Genomic DNA, 19,393 nt, shown 5'->3' with positions numbered 1-19,393 from the left:
AATTGGGTTTTGAAGGAACATAGTAAGGTCATATATGAATAACCTACAGCTAATACCATCCTCAATGGGAACAACCAACTGAGAGCTTTTTCCTCTATGGCCAGGCACAAGACAGGGATGTCCTCTCTCACCACTTATTTAACATAGTACTGGATGTCCTAGCCATAACAACCAGACAACAAAAAAATAAAAGGCATCCAAATTGGCAAGGAAGAAGTAAAATTTTCACTATTTGTAGATGTCAAGATACTCTATATAGAAAAGCCAAAGACTCCACCAAAAAACTGCTAGAGCTGATACATGAATTCAGTAAAGTCACAGGATACAAAATTAATGTACAGAAATATGCATTTCTATGTGCCAATAATGAAGCAACAGGAAGAGGAATTAAGGAATCAATCCCATTTACAAATAAGATACCTAGGAATAAACTTAACAAAGAGGCCATCACATTATCTCCAAGCCCCAACATTAAAATTTTAGCATGAGGAGAACATGAAATTTCAACTTTTAATATTTTAGCTTGCTGTATTTTTAAATTGTCTACAATGCACATGTACTGCTTCTTTAATAAAATGGTTTAAGAATTTTCAAAGTAGGTAATGATTCATGAAATTATATTCCCATGATAGATAAATTAAGACAACTGCTGACTGACCACTAGATCTCGCAACATAGAAGTCACTGGTGTCCTTGAAGAATCCACTTTGGTTGAGGAGGGTAAGAAAAACCCGACTGATATGGTTTGGCAGTTCCCAAAAATGTTAAACAGAGTTAGGATATGACCCAGCAATTACACTCCTAAGTATACAATCAAGAGAACTGGAAATATACATTCACATAAAAACTTACACCCTAACATTCATAGTAACATAACATCTTAGTAGCCAAAAGTGTAACCAACCCAAATGTCCAGAAACAGATGAATGGAAAACAAAGTGTGGTATATTCATATAATAGATTATTATTCAGCAATTTAAACAAGAATTAAATACTAATACATGCTACAGCACAGATGAACCCTGAAAACTTTAAGTGAAAGAAACCAATCCCATAAGAAAACATATTGAATGACTCATACTATGCTTATGACTTTCCACAATACGCAAATCCATAAAGTGTGTTAGTGGTTGTCTAGGATTGGAGGTAGGAGGATTTGGGGGGTAACCACTATTAGGTATGAGGTTTTTTGGAGAGAGTGATGAAAATGTCCTAAAATTAGGTCATGTTGATGGTTGCACAATTCTGTGAAAACAATAAAAACCACCGAACGGTACACTTTTAAAAGGTGAATTTATGGAAAATGAATTATCTCAATAAAACTGTTACAAAAAATCTAAAAGGCAGAATTTAGTTGATCAGTGTGCACTTGTTCTACTCCCTTCAGTACGTATAGGTTGTATGTGACATTACTTCCAGGGATTTATTCATCTTTTTTTGGTAAACTTTTCCTCCTTCCCAGTAATCCCTATCCACAACACAAATCCCAACCTCTCCGAATCAAACATAACCAGACGGAAAAATGTTTGCCTCCATTAAGAATAACTACATTTTACAATTTTAAAAAGTATTATATGTGGCCATTGTTCAGATTTACTTCTCAATATGTACATATTAAAAAAAAAAAAAGAAACAAAAAAAGGAAGAAAAAGCATTTGCCTAGGAATAATAATGCATCACTTTAAGCAAACATTATATAGCCTGAATTCTAAAACCCATTTTGGTTTATATAAAACTACTTTGTAAAAGCCACAAAACAAGTATCCCTCAACTCTTGAGAAATGTTTGGATATTTAAATAATACTGCTATTATACATTTTATTCCATGAAATAGAAAAAAAAAATTACAACAATTACATCATTTTATGGATAGAGACTGAGTACATACATAAGCCCATTGGCAAAGCTAAATTTAGAGCCAATTTCCTCTCCTGGATTATATAATTTCAATAGTATATAATAACTGTCTGCTGTTGGAAAAACACCTGAGTGGTTCAACTAAAGATGCAAACATACAATAACAAAAACTCTGCACAAATATTCAAACTCGGGGATTTCTAATTAAAATAATAGAAAAATAGAAAATTTTTCCTTCCAAAAAAGGTATCTAGACAAAGACTCAGATACCCCATGTAGATTATTCACAAGAATCATATGTGAATCAATCTTTTTTGTAGTCCTTAAATAAAATTTAACAATCAACTGATGAAAAAACAAGTTTCATATGCAAAGAACACCTTAATGCATCTATAATTAACTTAATGCAAAAGTATATGAAAAAAACACAGCTATTTCACTGCAGTCTTTAAGAATAGCAACATTTCATTATTTCTGGTTCATCTTCTTACGCATTTCTTCAAGAGCTGCTTCTTTCTCTCTCAGCACTTGCTTAAGTCTTCTTATTTTTTCATCTCGAATGGTTTCCTCTAACTCTGGTGGCGTCATGGGGAAAATGTCTTCAGTATAACTTTTATTAAAGGAATGACTTTGCTCAAAAGCTACATTCAAACTCAATGTGCCTTTTTCCTGGTTCTCAGGGGTACAGTGTTCAACCTCAGTTTTCTTTTCTTCTCTGGTTTTGTTGCGGCTTGTGAGAATGTTATGGTGTGATACATCTGAAGTTGGTAAAATACTGCTGACAAGTTGGGAATTGGTGACATTAGTTCCACCATTTAGAGCTGTGTTATAAGTACTCTCGGTTTTTCTCTTCTTTGTGTGATCCATCTTTTTAGCGGTTTTTGCTTTTCTTTTCTTATCAAAACCCTGTTGTCATGTTGAGTAAGATTTCAAAAGAAAAACAATTATTGCCACATAGACAGTATGCTGTCAAATTTAACAGTCTGCAGGTGACAAATACTTATCAATTAAATTCAACTCAAAAAATATACTGAGAACTCTAGCAAAAAATTGTTTACCATTGTACAGTACCAAAATGAATAGCAATGTCCTAATGATATTCACTGAGAATAAACTGCTTAATTCACATTTTCCTGCTTAACTATTAGATGTATTGATCTATCGCCAAAATACAACAGCCATTTATAAAGAATCTGAGAAACAGAATTGACTTAATTTTGTTTCCTTGTGCACAGTAGGCACATATGTGGAAGCTTTTCATTGGGAAAGGTTGAGCAGTCTCTGATCTAAAGCTCAGAATACTACACAGTGTAATAATGATATATTTCTAAGTAAAATAGGCAAAGTCATAGGGATTTTTTTTCATCATTGACCAAGTAGATTTCTTAAAATGTCTGTATTAAGGGTAATACTGCAACGACCATCTGCATGCTTGTATTTTGCCTACATTTGGATTATTTATTTTAAATAGGGTCTTCAACGTAGGATAGCTAGTTTAAAAAGTTATGGCCATTTTCTTACAGTTTTTTAATGAAAAAAAATAAACAGGTGAATAAAAACACTTAAAATGTCTTCTATTCACTGGGGATACATTTTTACCTTTGTGTATTTGGTTCTCTTTAACACCAAATGTGTATAATATATACACACGCAAATCTGAAAACTACCATTCATATTAATGCACAAGACTAAAAAAACAAATCAAGAAAACACACTCGTGAACGTTTGTAGTAACTACAAAGGACACAAAATATATTACCTGTCTTTTCTTTTCCTCCTTCTCTATAAACTCCGTCTCTTTATAAGTATTGGTCTTCACCAAACGGCTGAAGGAATCAAAACCTTCTCCAGAGCCCAAGCGATCAGGAATCCGAGTAAGGCACACTCTCAAATCTTTAGTGAGACCAAATATCTTTTTAAATTCAGCATCATTCTTCAGATGTGATACCTTATTGCTTCCTCCTTGGGAATGGTTCTTGTCATTCCTCTCTTGAGGAACTTTTTCTAATGTTGATGCCATCTCATTCTGGATCTGCAATTAAGAAAACAAAAACACACAAACAATACTGCCAATTACTTAAGCTATTTCATCAGACTGGCAACTAAGTGATCATCTCATCTTACTTAAAAAAAACAAAACAAAAACCATCATGCTCTAAAGTCCTAAATGGTTGATTTGCATTACCCTTGCCTTACCACCCACACTCAAAAAAATGAATTTAACTGGGTACAAACTTAAACTGTTCCTCCACAATTTCTCATTTACTTTGCTTTCTTGCACTAGAAAGGTTCAGATGAAATAATACAGACTAATGACAAGTCAAAAAATAATCTATATAACTTTAGTTGGAAGTTGTAGTCTTCTGGAAAAGTCTTATGCCTTCAATCAATCTTAAACTCCTTCAGAATTTACCTCCTTATATCTCTGGAAGGGGAGAAACACTGACATTATTAAGGCCTCTAGGTAAGGAAAGAGTGGGCATAAATATTTAGTGAGCACAGACACACATATCTTAAGCAGAACAGAAAGGTAACTATGTGGATATGTTGAATAATTAAAGAGTCAGAAAGAAGGGCTTAAAAAAAAAAGGAAACTCGTCTACTTAAAACAAAACAAAACAAAATCAAAGATGTTGATAAATCCTATTTCCACAAATGACTGAAAGGTACTGATTAGCACCATCCTACCCCTTCTACCATCTACCTAAAAAAACTGCCAGATATTTCCCTACCATCACAAAATAAACAAACAAAAAACCCAGCTCTCCTATATGCGTAATATTGATCTTTTCATATACTAACAGTAATCTAATAAATACATGCATGGACACAGAATTTACCAAGTTTTGAATTCACATTATCTTTCACCAATAAACCTTCTTGCTCTGTGAGTTTTTTGTTTGTTTGATTTTGTTTTAAAGCTTTGGCATGCCAAATGAATTAAGAGAGAGATACTGTTTGCACTCTCTCAATTATCCTCCTCAAACATTGCCTTCAGATGAAAGCTCTGACTTAATTAAGCATACATGTGTGTATGGTATGTGTGTGATGGAGTGGAGGATGGGAGAAGAGGGGGGGAAAGAGGTATCATAGGTAACTAACTTTGAGAATTAAGAAAGAAAAATTTTCTATATAGATAGAGAAAAAGAACACCCTGACATGGGAAAATTACCTTTGGTTCTTGGTCTCTGAAAACACACTGTTGTGAAGTGATAGTTGTTGCATCAACAGAGGAACTTATTTTCTCTATGCTCTGGATGATATTTCCTTTTCTGGGGGCATTCTGTACTGTACTAAATCCATCTGGAAAGTCTGGCTTTGTGAATAAAATCTTACTCTGTTTTAAGTAGTTAATGGGTTGATTCATATTATGTGGGTTTGGGGTAGAAAGAGATGGTTTCTCCACTTTTTTATTCTTCTCTGCCCTTAGATTGATCATGGAAGCAGGCTGAGTATTTGAAAGTGATTTTGTTTCCATCTGGTAAGATTTACTTTTAGCCAAAACAATATTTACAACCTCTCTGGATATTTCTGTGACTGGGCTTGAACTCACTATCTGTGATGTATCTTTTCTTGGTGGAATATCAGGAGAAACAGAATTCTGTTGGTCAATTTGTGATGGCAAAACATCTGTCCCCTTTTTAGCCAATAGATAGACTTTCCCATTAAACATAACCAAAGCATTATCTTTAATAGGCATACTTTTGGACTGTGTCCCACTAGGACTGACAGTGTTCAATGCTGGCATATTTATAGTATTATCTCCCAAACTTTTCCTATCTACAAAAGTTTTTAAAATCTTGGAAGCCACATTATTTGAAGACTTAACAGGAACAAGAGATGGACTGCAAGGCTGTAGATTTTCTTGAAAAATCCATTTCACAGGAGCAGCTTGAGAATGCTGACCACCTTTTAATTGTGTCTCTTTAGCAACATTCACTGGCATTTGTGTGGTATTTAGTATCACTGGCTTTGCTATTTCTGTAACAGGTTTTGGATAAATGTTTTGAAAGTTCTTGGTAACTACATTTTTCACTGTGTTTACAGGAGATACGTAAATAACGGTTGGTATTTGGGAGGCCTCAACTGTTCCTGAGGTACTTGTGGTTGCAGTTGCAAGTATCTTTTGCTGAACTGAAGGAGGCAATGAAGACGCTGGTACAGATTTCACTTCAGCATGGGCTGGAATCTGTAAATGATGCCCAGAAGGCAAAACTGGAGACTTCACAGTCATTGGAAGACTCTGAGTATTTACTAAAATATAAGGTGAATCGTTTTGTGTTGAGGAGGGAGAAACAGCAAATGTTTGCATGGTGAGTCCATCAATTTTCACACCATGACTCTGAACTTTAGAAACTGATGAGGTAAAATTTTCAGTTCCCACAGAAGTAACTCTAACTTTTTCTGCTGTATCTACTGTTCTTGTAAGAAAATAGTTTGAAGAACTGGCTGGCTGAAAAATGGGCAATTGAACTGATGCACTTGTGGAAGAGCTGGAAATCTGAGTCTGAAAAGTAACTTGAACTGGGCTTCCTGTATTCCCTTTCAAAGCATCAGACATGACTGAAGATTGAACTAGCGGTATAAGATTTCCAGAAGAATTAGGAATTGGAAGTAATTGCAGAAGATTTTTTCCATCCGAGCCAATCGTCTGAACTACTTGGTACATGCAGCCTGAAACACTTAAAAGAACATTGAGTAAATAAATACAACATACTAGACGGTATATACATTTTATTTAAAAACAAATATTTGCAAATATTATTTTAAAAAGATAAAAATTTATAAAATATGATAAAAGTATATCATTTGTCACTTTGAGTTTTCAAAGTGAACTATTGCAAAACAAAGATTTTAAATAGAAGTGATAATCAAAGATAATGATCAGCTTTGATTTAGAGTTTCTCATATGATTAAGCAATGGGTAGATTAAACTTTTCTAAGGTTTTACCCCGTATAAAATTATGCTTACTAGAATATGTTCCTCTTAAACTATGAGCATCCTCCCTTCTCTTTTTACTTGAATTCTTCCCTCTTGTCCTCCTCCTCTACTCTGAGTGACCAGGATTCTCATTTCACCTCCATTTATGTACATTCTATTTCCCTCACTCTTTTCTACCCTCTATTCAACCTGTTCTGTCCTCTTCCTACTGACAGTGACTCAGAAGTCATACGGTCAGCCATTCTTCTTTTGCTTAAAGTCATTTCTTGTGGTGATACCTTCGTGTGCCACATTTTTGAAGACTAAATGGAGTTGCTCATGTAGGAACCATTTTCTTCTTTGACTTAGCACATTTGAAGTTTGGTGCTAAATAGCTCTTGGTATGGGAATCACTCACATTTGTTCCAACTATCTGTCAATCCATATACATAATAGCAACACCATTTCAGCTAAATAATTTTCAGTGATTGTGGAACACACTGGGTTGTTTTTTTTTTAACCTAGCCAATTTTGATTCTGATACTTATGAGCCATAACTTAGTACAGACTGTCTGATTTTTTAAAAATCCAAAATATATCAATATCTGTTGTATAATTAATTTGTAGATTTCTTAAATGCAGAGATCCCAAGTTATTTATGCCGAAAACCACCTTTCAGTTCCTGGAAAATACTAAGCTTTCATGGGATCCAGAGTCATCACACATGCTGTCTCTCTACCTAGGTACTCTTCTCCCACCCATATAACTCAAGTCTCAGCATAAATAATACTTCTCAAGAGAGATATTCTCTTACCACCTTAACTATTTTTGCTCTTCTTTCATTATTAGTTTATAATATTACACCTGTTAATTTCCTTCATGGTATATCACAATTGGTAAATATATATTAATCTATTTGTTCATTTGCCTATAGACTGTCTCTCATGCTAAATTCTAGCAATATAAATGCAGGGTTCATGTCCTACTGACAGTGTGGCCTTATATGACAGAGATCAAATGAAAACAAAAACTTAAGACAAATAATAATAAAATTAGAATTCTCAATGATATAAAGGTGTGTTTTACTGACTGTAGGCATTTTTAAAACCTTAGGTATTAATAAAAATCAAACCCAAAAACTCTGTGTATTCTAGGAAGTCCTGGAACAATGATTTTACCTTTCCATAACCCAAACTAATATAATTATATCTTTTTAAACATTTAAAACTGTTTTCTAGCCACTTGATAGTGCTTCAAAATGTTAAATTTACTTTTAGCAAATTAAAACTTAATCTCGAAAGAGAAGCATGAACATAAAGTATGAATTCTTGCTTTCAGGACTTAAAGAGGAAAGCCTACCTTCATCAACTCCCCACCCCCCAGAGACATATAAACTAGACTAGAATTTATTTAATTTTAACTTATTCAACAAAAATTTACTTGAGGGTATGTTATGGTACAGGCCACAGGCTCAGTTGTGGGAAAAGGGTGAGTAAACTACAGCCCTGGGCCAAAACTGTCTCCTCCCTGTTTTTGTGTAGCCCACAGGCTAAGAATATTTTTTTTGTTTTAAATGATTTTTAGAAGTCACAAGAACAGTATTTTGTGGTATGTGAAAACTACGAGATTCAAATGTCAGTATCCATAAATAATTTTATTGGTACACAGTCACACTCATCTTTATTGTACTGTAAATGGCTGTTCTCATGCTACAATAGCAGAGTTGAGTAGTTACACCAGAGATGATCACATGGCACACAAAAATCTGAAATATTTACTATTTGGACCTTTACAGAAAATGTTTGCTTGCCAAGCTAGTTCAACCCACAGTCCCGAAAAGAACTTAAACTGCTGGTTGTATGTGCATGTAATCAGGCAGTTATCATTAAGTAGGATAAGTGATACATTACATTTGAATGAGAACAAAAATGCTTCCTCCTTTTCTTAAAACACTCTCTTCCCAAGGTTTCCTAGATATGAAATTCTCTTACTGCTGTAATGATTCCTCAGTCTTCTTTGGCAACTCATACATACTACTTGAATCAACCTTCAAATACTAGAACGCACCAAAGCTGAGACTGAATTCTCTCCCTACTCTGTAGGCTCTTCCCAATTATTTCTTTTATGTGCATGACTTCAATTATATTACCATTTATACAGCAACAATTAAAATATTTCTATCTTAGCTCTTTTTGAGACTCAGGCTTATATATTCAACTTCCCTCATGACATTTCCATTCAGAATCTCAAATACACCTAAAGCCCAACATGGTTTTGTCCAGTTTTTTTCTATGATAAACGGCATACCATCTATTTTAGATGCCTAAATCAGAAAAAGCAATTTCCTGTTTTCTAACCATCTATATTCAATCTATCACAAAATCTTATTGATGTTATCTCCTAAATTTCCCTTGATCTTTTCAATTCTTTCCAAATCATCTGTCTCCATTCTAATTCAAGCAAACATCATCTCTAGCTTAGACTATTATAGTAGCTTCATAACTGGTCTTTTTTTTTTTTAATGTTTATTGGGGGAGGGGGAGCACACACTAGAGAGGGGCAGAGGAAGGGGGACAGGAGGATCAGAAGCAGGCTCTGTGCTGACAGCAGAGACATGAACTGTGAGATCATGACCTGGGCTGAAGTCGGAAGCTTAACTGCCTGAGCTACCCAGGCACCCCATAACTGGTCTTCCTTTATTTCAGCCACATCCTCTCCCTCTGAAAGCTTTCAGCATACTAAAGCTGGCTCTTCCCTGCTTAAAATATTTCAGCAGTTTCCCATTTTCTTTGAGCAGTAGAAAGAAAACCAAGAGATTCTGATGCAATGGAAGCCAAAGAAGAGAGTTTCACAAAACTTGGGCAATTCTATTTACTTAAAAAAATTTTTTTAACATTTTATTTTTTGAGAAACAGAAAGAAACAGAGAGTGAGCAGGGGAGGGGCAATGAGAGAGAAAGACACAGAATCCAAAGCAGACTCCAGGCTCTGAACTATCAGCACAGAGCCCAATGCAGGGCCCGAACCACAAATGTGAGATCATGACCTGAGCCGAAGGCAGATGCTCAACCGACTGAGCCACCCAGGTGCCCCTATTTATTTTAAGTTCATTTATTTTTTCAGAGAGAGAGCACGCGTGTGCGCGCATGAGCAGGATAAGGGCAGTGATAGAGAATCGTAAGCAGGTTCCACACTCAGCATGAAGCCTGATGCCAGGCTCAATCTTATGACCGCAAGACCATAACCTGAGCCAAAATCAAGAGTTGGATGCTTAACCAACAGCTACCCAGTCGCCCCTGAGAAATTCTATTTAAAAGTTTCTGAGAAGTCAAATAGGATGTAAATTAAAAATCTACTTGCATGAGTGGTATGAGGGTCACTGAGGGCTTTAAAAGAGTAGTTTTGTGGGGCGGAAAGTTGTAGAGGATATTAAGATAGAAAATACAGACAGCTCTTATGAACTTTGACTGCAAAAGGGAAGATAAAGACTGGCAAGTAGATGGAGGCTAAATGGAGTCAAATAAGAGATCTTTTTTTCTCTTTTTAAGGTTAGATGAACCAGAGCATATATTAATGCTCATATGATTTACCAAGAGGAAGAGGATAAAAAGGGCTAAATGAATGTAAGGTTTGATTAGGAGATAGGAAATGGGAACCAGCAGTCAGGTAGAGGAATTGAACTTTAAAGAGGGGTGAAGAAATACCTTCTTCCATTGGCACTGAAAGAGAGGTTAGGCACAACTGCAGTTAGGCTTATAAAGCTTTGGTGTCAAGAGGCTGAAGTAATTCTGATATAATGGCTTTTATTTTTCTGTGAAAAGGACATGACATCATATGCTAAGTATAGGAGCAAAAATAGAAATTTGAGGCAAATCAAAGATTTGAAACAGTCTTTGAGAGAGAACAAGATGACCTCAGGCAATATCAGTCATCAGGTAGTGCTGATGGCCCAAGGCTATAGGTAGTGATTATGAATTTATAGTGAGACCAATCTGTGCTCTTGTGAGATTTTCTTGTTCCACTGGGTATACGCAAAGAGAAAGCAAATCCAGGGCTGGGGTGGTTTCAGAAGAATGGGGAAAAAAAAATCAAAGAGGAACAAAAGAGTTTAGGATATTGGTAAAAATTTATTAAAATGATGGAATATAGAATCTAAACAGGATGAAAAAAAATAATAAGACAAAGGTGAAAGTATAAGAAGAAAATAAAGGGATTGTTGGACTGGAGGGCCAGATAAAGTTAAAAAATGATCAGAATGGGAGTATTTAAATAAGTAAGCTAGAAATATAGCAACTGGTGTTCAAAAAGAGGATGCCTGAATCAAGAATTTCATAGATGCAACAATTTTATCTGACAACAAGAAATACAGAAGTGGATGGATGGCAGCAGAATGCAGAATAAGATCAATGGAAAAAAAAAGAACTTTGTACTGAAAGACCAGATGACAAAGAGATTATCCATATAAATGTTAAAGTCATGTAAGATTAAAAAGATGATAGGGGCGCCTGGGTGGATCAGTCAGTTAAGCGTCCAACTTCGGCTCAGGTCATGATCTCACAGTTCATGGGTTCAAGCCCCGCATCGGGCTCTGTGCTGACAGCTCAGAGCCTGGAGCCTGTTTCATATTCTGTGTCTCCCTCTTTCTCTGACCCTCCCCTGTTAATGCTCTCTCTCTGTCTCAAAAATAAATAAATGTTAAAAAAAAAAGATGATTGTGATCTATGTGCCAAATTTGATTATAGGAAGTTGGTAGATGATGTTAATGAACCACAATTAAGGCCATCTACCAACTTCCTATCACTGATATGCCAAAAAGTTGTCTCGAAATTCACGCTCTTCTGCAGTCTATTTTCTTTCCCATTATTCTACTAAATTTCATTCTCAAAGATTACCAAATGTGTTTTCACAGTTAAATCTATCTTTATTCTATTCTCATTCTCTAGGTGCTTCCTGCTGAAATAGACACTGCTAGCTAATTAATTATCCATCGTGAACAGATCCCTAACATGATGTCCATTATGCACAATTTACTTGTTTTTCTTAATGTTCCCTTTCTTATTCTGCACTTTAAGCACCCACTTAAGACTATTCCCCAAAGCACAATTCTTGACCCTGTTTCTCCTTAAAGACATTCTTCCTTAAAGATTGTACCAATTGCTTCAACTACTGTGTCGATTGCTTGAACTATTTCCTTCAACTATCTCCTTTGCAATAATGACCCTCACAGTTAGATCCATCATTCCTATCCCCTAATATTGACCTCGGTTCCATATTTGTGATGTCCTACCAAAATCTTTCACTTTTCATACCATGATGTTTTTTGAAAACCATGACTTTAAAGTTAAAATTACTCTCTACTGAAAACTAGTACTCTATTCTACCATCTAGTCATATGTCAGCACTATTATTTCCCAAGTCACTTTGGTTTTAAATCCCCCACTCATGACTGACACCTTTATTGCCCTTATTTACCTTTGATTCACTCAGAGCATCTTGTATAGATGCTTACAAAGTGTAAACACTCAATAAATGTATAGTGAATGAATCACTGCATCTGTAAAGTTTTGGGGTTTTTTTCCTTTTTACAGCTCTTACTCATTCTTCTCCTTCTTCACTAATGCCACTACCATGACCTAGATCAGACGTGTATTACCTAGGATCTATCTAGTCCTCATTATCTCATTCCTGTATTTTGCTGTGACTTTTAAACTAGTTTTTGTGACTGCAGCCACTACTATTACGTATCTCTGGCAGATTAAATCATTGTTTTCATACTGTTACCTCCTTTCTCAAACTTCCAATAATACATCATTGTCAATTCAGCTTGACTTGAAAATTATCTAAAATCTAGACCCAACCAATCTCTACAACAGTACCATCTCTAACTTCTAAACACAAAATCTCTGATTTTCCCACAGAGGTCTCTTTGCTATTCTGGATTCTCCCATGTACGTTATTTATTCTAAGTATTCTTCAAGTTGTTTTTTTTTCCTTCTCCAGCAATTTAAAACATAGCTATAAATTGAGGGTCAATTCCATCTTCTCCATGAAATATTTGCAAGTCACTCAAACTCACATTAATTTCTTCCAACTTGAAATCCATAAAGCACTTCCACTAGTGCCACGAATGCTACGAGTTATATAATGCCTTCTAAAAAATGAGTAAAATATTGTTTTCCTTACAGAGACTATACTGTTTACTTTGTAATTGTTCTCCCAATGCCAAGTACAGTAGGGCCTCAAAAAATTATGTAAAAACTAATGTATCCCTTCCAAATCTCCATTTTAACTGAACTGTCTCAATACCTTTCCTTTAGTCTTATTTAGCTTATTTATGCACTTCATTTGTCAATAATATCTAGCCCTCAGATTAAAAGCTTCAAAGAGCAGAACCTATGCTTTTATAATTATCTGTGTATGGGCATGCACATTTTTAATTGGTATGGTTTGTAAACAAATGGCACATGCTTCTGATACTTCATTCACATACTTCATTATGTGGCCTCAATGTGCCTGCTTTACAGAAAACATACCGCACAAACTATTTTCAAGTCTAATCATTGATTACACTCTTCTCTTCCATTTCCCCTTCAAAAAGGGAAGGAAAATAGTTTCTTCTATGTCATTATATCAACAGAGATTCACATAATCTACCAAAGACATAAATTCCTTAAGGGTAAGTTATGCACTTCGCATGTAAATCCTCTACACCTAAGAGAGTAACTGGCACATTGTAAACAATAACATTAGCTGAATTAACTCCTGCGTGTCATCATTAAAAACAAACACACACGACTTACTAGTAACAAATGGAATAAGTTCTAAATATTAAACTGAAATGAACAGGGTGAGATTCACCCTTCTCCAATCAATATCCATTTTTCCCCCAGATCTAGAAGAGACCTGCCACGAGAGTAACTGTAACTAAAACCTTATAAAGATTCTGTCTTCTTAAAAATCATACTCTGCAAGCTAATGTTAGAACTAAAATTAGAACCAGATTCTACATCCCATGCTCTAGTTTTTCACTTAAAGATTTAAAAAAAAAAATCATCAATGTGCTAATTCCTTTAAACCAGTTGGTATTTGAACAGAGAAACTACGCTGGAAAAACGAACAGTTAGAGACTTTAAAAGGCAAAGAAGAATACACTAGAAAATTATCAGGCTTCTAATCTTGGCTCTTCCAATTATTAGTTAATTTTAATAAATTTACTTAACCTCTTTGAATATGTTTCCTCATTAGCAAAATGGGAATGATAAGGCTTGCTATAAGAAGCAAATGAAATGACGGGCTGGAATTATGATAAGCTCCTAATAAATGCAAGTTATCATACTCCACTAAAATATACAATTGGTGTCCAAGAATAAGTAAATGAATCAGGTAATTTTTGACAATGTAAGAACTTTAATAAAAAGGTATGAGAACTTTAGTAAGTATATTAAACATATTTATATAACTTCTAACTTTTTTTTATTCTAATATCGACATAACACATTCACAAGAAATGGAATGAAAAAAATTTCACAGGCTATTGAACATTTTGTAGATATTTTTGCAAAATGTATTTTTTTCAACAGCTAGAAGACCTTTTCTTCCATCGTACTATCTATGATTTAACATTATGTACATACCCCATATACATGTGATAATATATACAATACTATATACTACATAATATTATATACATAATAGATAATTATTATAAATAGCTAACGCTAATCCTAATAAGCAGCCCAGTAATGTATCACCATTACATTTTATAGTTTGAGGTTTGGTAATATTAAATAACTTATTCAGAATTACATGCTCCCATGGGCAATCCCATCTATATACTTTCTTGTATTTACTTTAACATAAAGCAAACATAACAAGGTCCAAAAAATTCAACTGCATGAAGTGAGAGATTAATGAGAAACAGATTTCAGTTAGCCTGTAAGGCATACATGTCGATGTCCTTTTGTTACACACTCAAATAGTAAAGATAATAACACTTATGGGGTACAAAACTAAATGCACAGTAAACTGACAATGAAACATTATGTTTCGAACTAAATCAAGCCTGCTGGTATGGACACTCATTTTAGCTCCCCATTTAAGAACAAAGGATTAAGAGCAGACAGAAGCCAATTGCCAATCACATCCTAACTCTTATTATTGTGAGATGTAGCATCACAGGCTTTTATTACAATACATCTAAGGTGCTGACTCAAATCTCTATTTTCAGCTCTGACTCTGCCTGAGTTTCAAATTCAAATACCTCTGCAATCGTTTTTTTGGTGTGTTCCTCATCTCAATTAATTCACCAATATCTGTCCAGAGAACTGGCATTATAATTGATCCCCCTTTCTTTGTGCCAATTCACTAACAAAATATGCCTATTTTCCCTTTCATATTTCTCTGAATCCAACCCTTACTCTATATCACCTGGTTCAGGTCTTCAGAATCTCTGAAAGGACAACTTAAGTAGAATCTTTATACACCTGATCCCTCATTCCCAAATCCACACTGCCATCAGTTATCTAAAATGTACGTGGGAAGTGACAACCCTTTTCATAAAATCCTCTGAATGATCTCCAGTAGATGAAGTCTAATCTCTCTAGCAGAGCAAACCAAGCGCTTAAGAGCTACCTATTCATCCTGCTTACAGTAGAGACTCAAACAAAAATACCAATAGCTAATAATAAACCATACTGGTGCTTTATTTACCAGTTCCCTCTGCTTGAGCACAGCCTGCATTTATCTTTAATTGGCAAGTTGGTATCTACATTCCCCAACTCAGGTGCTCCCGAATCCTTTCTACAATTTCCTTTCTCTATGCCCTGACAGCATCCTGTGCGTAATGCTATTTAAAACTGTATTACATCATCTTCCCCTTAGCTATGAGGTTTTTCATGGGCACGGTTCATATCCTCTTCTTTAGTTAGTCTCTCCATTTAGCACAGTCTATCACTTAAGCAGGCACTCAGTGAATATTTTTCAACAAAATGTTTGAACTATACGGATAATAATGGGAAACTAGGACATGAACCTAGGTCGTTGTAACTCCAAAGTTTACATTCTTTATACTTATACCATTCTAACTCCTGTTTTGCTCTTTGTAAATAAAGCCCCAATCTAAATAAACTTAATGCCTACTATCGCATAGATCTTCCAGATTTTTCCTTTGTACTCTAAGAGTAAATTTGATTCTTACACTTTACGCCCTGATGAATTAGAGATACATTAAGCAATAAACATTCTGTAACGCAGTGTTGAAAAACTCTACAAAAGCAGCAGTAACTCAAGAAAAATCCAACAATCAATAGAAAATAAGAAAATCATATACTCATTTTAAGTTTATGAAGATAATGATTCAATACCATCAAAAATATTACCAGAAAAGTATGAAACCTAAGCTTTCAATAAATTCAAGAACTAACAGTAATCAAATGATTTATAAAATTATACTTGCGCGTCATGCAGATTGTTACTTACAAAACAGAATAGAATATGCAAAGCAATAACCAAAATAAGAGTCAAATAGCTTCATAAAGGCATCTGGTAAATGTCCCAAATATGTGATGTCAAACCCCAGTGATTGAAGAAACAAATGCATTTAAAGATGATGAAAACAATGCATAAACCAACGAGTTAAGAACTCCCAATGACTTACGAATATAATCAAAACATAATTCAATTTGTAATGTTTTAAAAAATGTCAAATATAGACAGCCAAAGGTTGAGAAACTGGATAAAAGAGTTAAAATACACAAGAAATATAAACGTTAAGTTCTTAGTCTACCCTATTTCTAATATTGAAAAACAATGCAATCCTAAAACAAACTGCATTAAATTAGGGTAAGCCAGATGTAATCAAATATCCAGGTACCAAAACAAGGGAGAAGAAATGAACAATCATTAGAAAGTAATTCTACTTTTGAATCATCTATACAGAACACTACCTCTGCCTCTCCTCTCCCCCCAGCTTCCACCAAAGTAAGCCAACAAACAACATACGTACACACAAGCTGGCTCTTTATTCGATTTGAAAAGCAGTGGTTCTTTCTTGGCAGTTCTTCAATATTGCTTTAGCTCAAGGCGATTCGTTATTTCTTCTTAGAATATTATGCATGTTTTTCAGTCGTTATTATAATTCTGTTTTGTATCTACTAGTGATGAAAAGAAACCAACTGCCTACTTCCTGGGCTAAAATTTGTACAGAAACAAACTTGTATTCTTACAATAACAACAGCTAACACATAAATAGTGGTTTTCTGCTTTCCTATACCCAGTATTTTACACACACTTCTTCTTTTAATTCTTAAAATATCTCTAAGCGCTCTTACTGGAAAGGCGACTGGAAAGAAGGCACTTAGTCATACAAACAGTATCTGTCAAAGCTACGATTAAATTTAGGCAGCCGGATGTTCTTCAAACATAATTCCTCTTCCGTGATTTTTACATCTCAATTTCCAGGCTTTCTTTACATTTTTCTTCTGCACAGAGAGCCCCATAAGTTTTTTCCCACCACTTATTATACCTCTACTAACTATGGAGCCTACAACTTAAAATATTCGATCTTCGCTCACAGTTTTGTTCCCATTTTACTTCATCTTGACCAACATAACCTTTCCTTAAAAAAACTGAGTCAGTGAAAAACTATTTTGTAAATGCGCAACTACGTACGTACGTACGTCTTAAGAAATACTACACTCTCCCTACGTCAAACATAGCTCCTCTACAGAGACATCCAATTAGAGATGGCATTCTCATCTGTCCTAAAGGATCGATTTTACACGAGAATTACTCTGTCTACTTTTCTTTCTCTTCGTATAAAACTATCATCTGATTTTTGAAAAATCCATTCCTTCACGCGAGATCAACTTTTCAGCGTCTAAATTCATATACTCATCAACTACACAAAAATTTTTCCTTTCCTTCTCGCTCTCTTAAATACTACCTATTTTCACTGATGGTCCAGCGCCACCTGGGCTGCACTTGCATGTCCGTGCTGGGCGCTGCGTGTTTTTTCTGCGAGTGCGCAAGAATCTTCCAGAAGGTTTTAGTCACACAGGATTGTCGGCCATGTTGGTTTTCCTCTCCCGTGGAGCTCTATCTACTATGTCGCCTACGTAACTTGAGACGATGGAGTCCTGCGGAGCCACGGCCGAGGCTTGCCTGCGTCAGGCTCTGAAGAGGCTTTACGTTTCCAAGAGGGGCGCGCTCTGAGGGTTCTGAGTGGCCCCGTGAGGAGCACTTGCCCCGCAGTCGCTCCCACTGCGTAATCAAGCTCATTTGACTTGCACAGAGTCCGCAAACGACGGCCAACTCGACACCCTGCTAAGAGACGGGCGAGGGGCGGGTGTGTCGAGCGAGATTCGAAACCGGTACTTACCACTTCGAGGCGTTGCCTGACTTTTCCTCTGCGGGTTTCAGGAAGACCCTCCGTAGGTTATTGGACATTTTAGAGGGGTCGGAGGGGCCAGCACATCCAGGAAAGTGGGCAATGGGGGTGGGGTGAGGGGGGGCGAGGTCTCTCCAAGGGGCGAGAACCAGAGCGATAGAATGTTTCGCTGCAGGTGTCCCGGAGCAAGACGGGTTCGATGACGAAAGGGGAACGACGGCTGAGAGGGCGTATCCCCAGCCTTCGGAGGGAGGCGACGCCGCCACCAGAAACCGGAAGAACCAAAGCGGCTGACGACGCTGCTCGGGCCCTAGGCTTTGAGAGGAGCGGCCCGAGTCTCCGCCTCCGCGAGCCTACGACACCGCTCCAGAGCCACCCGGAGTCAGCGTAGGAGGCGTGGCCTTAACGGCGCCTCCCTCAGCACTGTAGGGTCTGTGGAGAAGTCTGCGCCGGACGGGCTCGACCGACCCCGCCCACCGAAGCTGCCAGCCCAGCAAAGCTCAGTCAGCGGCTTCCGCGATCGTCACATCCGGTTGCCAAGGTGACTGGCTCGCTAAAGCGCCGCCCTCTGAGACAATCCAATCGCAAGTGACGTTTGCTGGCTCTTCTTCCGGATCAAGTAACGAATCACAGAAGAATATTCTCCAGATACCTACGCAAAATAAAATATTTCCGGGGTCAATCGTAAATTTTCTGCCTTTGTGTTCGTCGCTAGTATATATTTTTCTTTCCCGCCAGTGCTTTAAAAGACGTCGGAGGGCCGTTTTGGAGTCTCCATGCACTCGTGGCGTGCGAACCTTGTAGACGCCTGCCTGTAGCCAGCGGCATATTTATTGATAGTTCCTGGAGTTTCTATGCTTTTCCTCTTTCTTGAAGCTTTGCCTCCAGTCTTAACCTAACCTTTTCCTCCACCACACGCTCTTGACTCGGTCAAAATTATTATTTATGGTCATACAGTTAATTAATTAATTCTTTAAAAATTTCATTCCCCATAAAGGTTTTTGTTTTGTTTTGTTTTGTTTTGTTTTGCACCTTCATTTGGATCTCCAGAGAGAAACTTTTCAGGAGTCTCTTGATTCCCGTTGTTAAATAACTTAACCAAGAAACAGGTTAAGTCTGGCTTAAAGAGTAGAGACTTCTAGTTCAGCTGGGGCTAGAAAGAAGTTGTCGGAGGAGTGGTTTAGAGGATCGTTTTATCAGATATAGGCAATAAAAATGTAAACTGGTTCA

At 36.3% G+C, this 19,393-nt stretch overlaps 1 protein-coding gene across 2 annotated transcripts; it reads right to left on the bottom strand.

Moving 5' to 3' along the window:
• Positions 1-1,274: 1,274 nt before the first annotated feature.
• Positions 1,275-18,495, bottom strand: LRIF1 (ligand dependent nuclear receptor interacting factor 1). 2 transcript variants are annotated; one of them, XM_047083626.1, is made up of 4 exons: positions 18,155-18,495; positions 5,030-6,539; positions 3,617-3,889; positions 1,275-2,763 (listed from the first exon to the last, which is right to left on the bottom strand). In XM_047083626.1, exons 1-4 carry the CDS (start codon positions 18,220-18,222, stop codon positions 2,326-2,328), a joined length of 2,289 nt encoding a protein of 762 aa, XP_046939582.1. In that variant the 5' UTR covers positions 18,223-18,495; the 3' UTR covers positions 1,275-2,325. The 2 variants fall into 2 exon arrangements, with proteins under 2 accessions (XP_046939582.1, XP_046939583.1); XM_047083627.1 differs by lacking the exon at positions 5,030-6,539 and having other exon boundaries at positions 18,155-18,461.
• Between the last annotated feature and the right edge of the window lie 898 nt (positions 18,496-19,393).

The sequence above is a fragment of the Lynx rufus genome, unplaced genomic scaffold (assembly GCF_022079265.1).
Source record: "Lynx rufus isolate CCGP_SWC_20201006 ecotype Redwood Valley unplaced genomic scaffold, mLynRuf1.p SCAF_2, whole genome shotgun sequence".
NCBI lineage: Eukaryota > Metazoa > Chordata > Mammalia > Carnivora > Felidae > Lynx > Lynx rufus.
This window is presented reverse-complemented; position numbering and strand designations above follow the sequence as displayed.